Source organism: Aquarana catesbeiana, linkage group LG02, assembly GCF_042186555.1.
Source record: "Aquarana catesbeiana isolate 2022-GZ linkage group LG02, ASM4218655v1, whole genome shotgun sequence".
NCBI lineage: Eukaryota > Metazoa > Chordata > Amphibia > Anura > Ranidae > Aquarana > Aquarana catesbeiana.
In genome coordinates this window covers 334,432,025-334,433,983 of record NC_133325.1, presented here as the reverse complement: position 1 = coordinate 334,433,983, position 1,959 = coordinate 334,432,025, and the positions used below count along the sequence as shown (strand labels likewise).

Below are 1,959 nucleotides of genomic sequence, written 5' to 3'. Positions count from 1 at the left end.
CTCCTGCTAGACGATGTTTGATCAGATTTTCATGGCTGCATCTAGCTCTTTTTCCCTGCCAAATATATTTAGAGAGAATTGTTTGTAGTCATTTGAAGTACTTAATGGGTATTGGTATTGGGAGAGTTCTTAAAAGATAAAGTATTTGTGGGAGGTGAAACATTTTGAATGCTGCCAAACGCCCCATCCACAAGAATTCAAAAGACGCCAGCCTGGTAAGTTTTTCTTGGAGTGTAGTTCGGAATGGTAAGTAGTTTAATGGAAATAATGTTTTAGTGGAAGCGGATAGTTGTATCCCCAGATACGCAACACTTTGATCCGCCCATGTGTAGGAAAATAGGTTTTTTTTTTTGTATCCAAAATTTATTGAGAGAAGAGGGATGGGGCTAGTGTCCCAGATGATGAGCAAAGGTGCCCTTCCGCCTCCCACTGTGTCCTTAAAAATATACATCTCCACGCACAGCGAACGCCATAACGCGTCTCCAGCTTGGGGACACTTAGTGCTGCTTTCTCCGAAAAGAGCAACCCTCTGTCAGGCGGGCTTTCCCCCCGGTGGGCTGGCAGAGGACGGTGGAGCAGCCAACACACAACACCACGGTCTGGGCGTGGCTGAACACGGTGGTGATCTTGTAGCATCCCGGACATTGGACGTCCATGAAGTAGGAGTTGGGGCTCTGCACCAGACGCTTCTTGTGTTTTCTCTTCTCCTCCTTGGGGGAGGGGTGTAGGAGGTCTTTAGCGAGTGGCATCTTCTCAGGTTGAGGCCGCTGCAGAAAAAAAGCGGGAAATAGTTTTTTGATGCGTTAGATAGTAGAGTCGTTTAGTCCTAAGTTTAGAATGTAGGATTTAGTCTCGTTCATTTTGTAATAGGAAATGTTACTAAACCAGGCAAGCATCTTCCGGATCTCGGGCAGGGAGTGGTCAGGGTCAGTGATCATAAGTATTACGTCATCCGCAAATAGGCTTATTTTATGTTCCTGATTAACGTGGGATATTCCTTTAATTTGTGGGTTAGATCTGATAGATTCAGCAAGAGGTTCTATGATAAGGTTGAATATTAAGGGACAAAGCGGGCACCCCTGCCTTGTACCATTGGTGATTTGGAATGGGACAGAAAGGTTATCTGCCGAGAATACCTTAGCTCACGGGTAGAGTATAGGGCCATTATTGCATTGTGGATTGGGCCTTGTAACGCAAATTTGTGTAGTACCAATGAGATATATCCCCAGTGTACCCTATCAAATGCTTTTTCAGCGTCTAGAGATAGAAAAAGTGAAGGGATTTTATTGGTTTCTGCATTATGAATAACATTGATCATTCTTCTAGTGGCGTCTGAGGCTTGACGGCCTTTTGTAAAACCTGATAAATAAATAAATGCAGCGCTAAGTGTCATTAACCATGCATTTTTCTGTGGTTAAACAAACGTATAATCAAACATGCGTTTTCAGTGATTATACAAACATATAATCAAACATATCACCATTCATAGGTAATAAGGATGTTCATCCGAAAAAATGTGATAGTGATTCAAAAAATATAAGTGAAAATAAACAAAGTGCAGTGTCTACACACATGAATCATCTAATTAGAATAATATATATCACCCTACATCACAGCAGTGTATAGTAGTATATAAAGGAATAAAGTCCATACATAAAAAACTCTAGCGATAACGCTGTGCAAACTGTGGCACTGATGAGATCCCGTAGTGATTGTTACATCTGGTGGACAATCTTCCTGCATACAGATTTCATATGGAAATAGTAAGATGGATGCGCTTACCAGAAGGGATGGACACTCTCACCGTACGGCGGGGTGTCATAAGGGCTTGTGGATCCAGATGATCCTATGGATGTTCACTGGAAACTCGGTGAGGCATGCCAATGGATAGTACCGGAAATTGCATACACAGCGACTTCAGAGACAAGGTAGACTGTAGGTCATCGGATGGATGGATGG

General features: G+C 42.7%; 1 protein-coding gene across 1 annotated transcript; it reads right to left on the bottom strand.

Moving 5' to 3' along the window:
- Positions 1 to 341: 341 nt before the first annotated feature.
- Positions 342 to 776, bottom strand: LOC141129901 (small ribosomal subunit protein eS27-like). The gene has a single exon (XM_073617938.1). It carries the CDS (start codon positions 747 to 749, stop codon positions 498 to 500), a length of 252 nt encoding a protein of 83 aa, XP_073474039.1. The 5' UTR covers positions 750 to 776; the 3' UTR covers positions 342 to 497.
- Between the last annotated feature and the right edge of the window lie 1,183 nt (positions 777 to 1,959).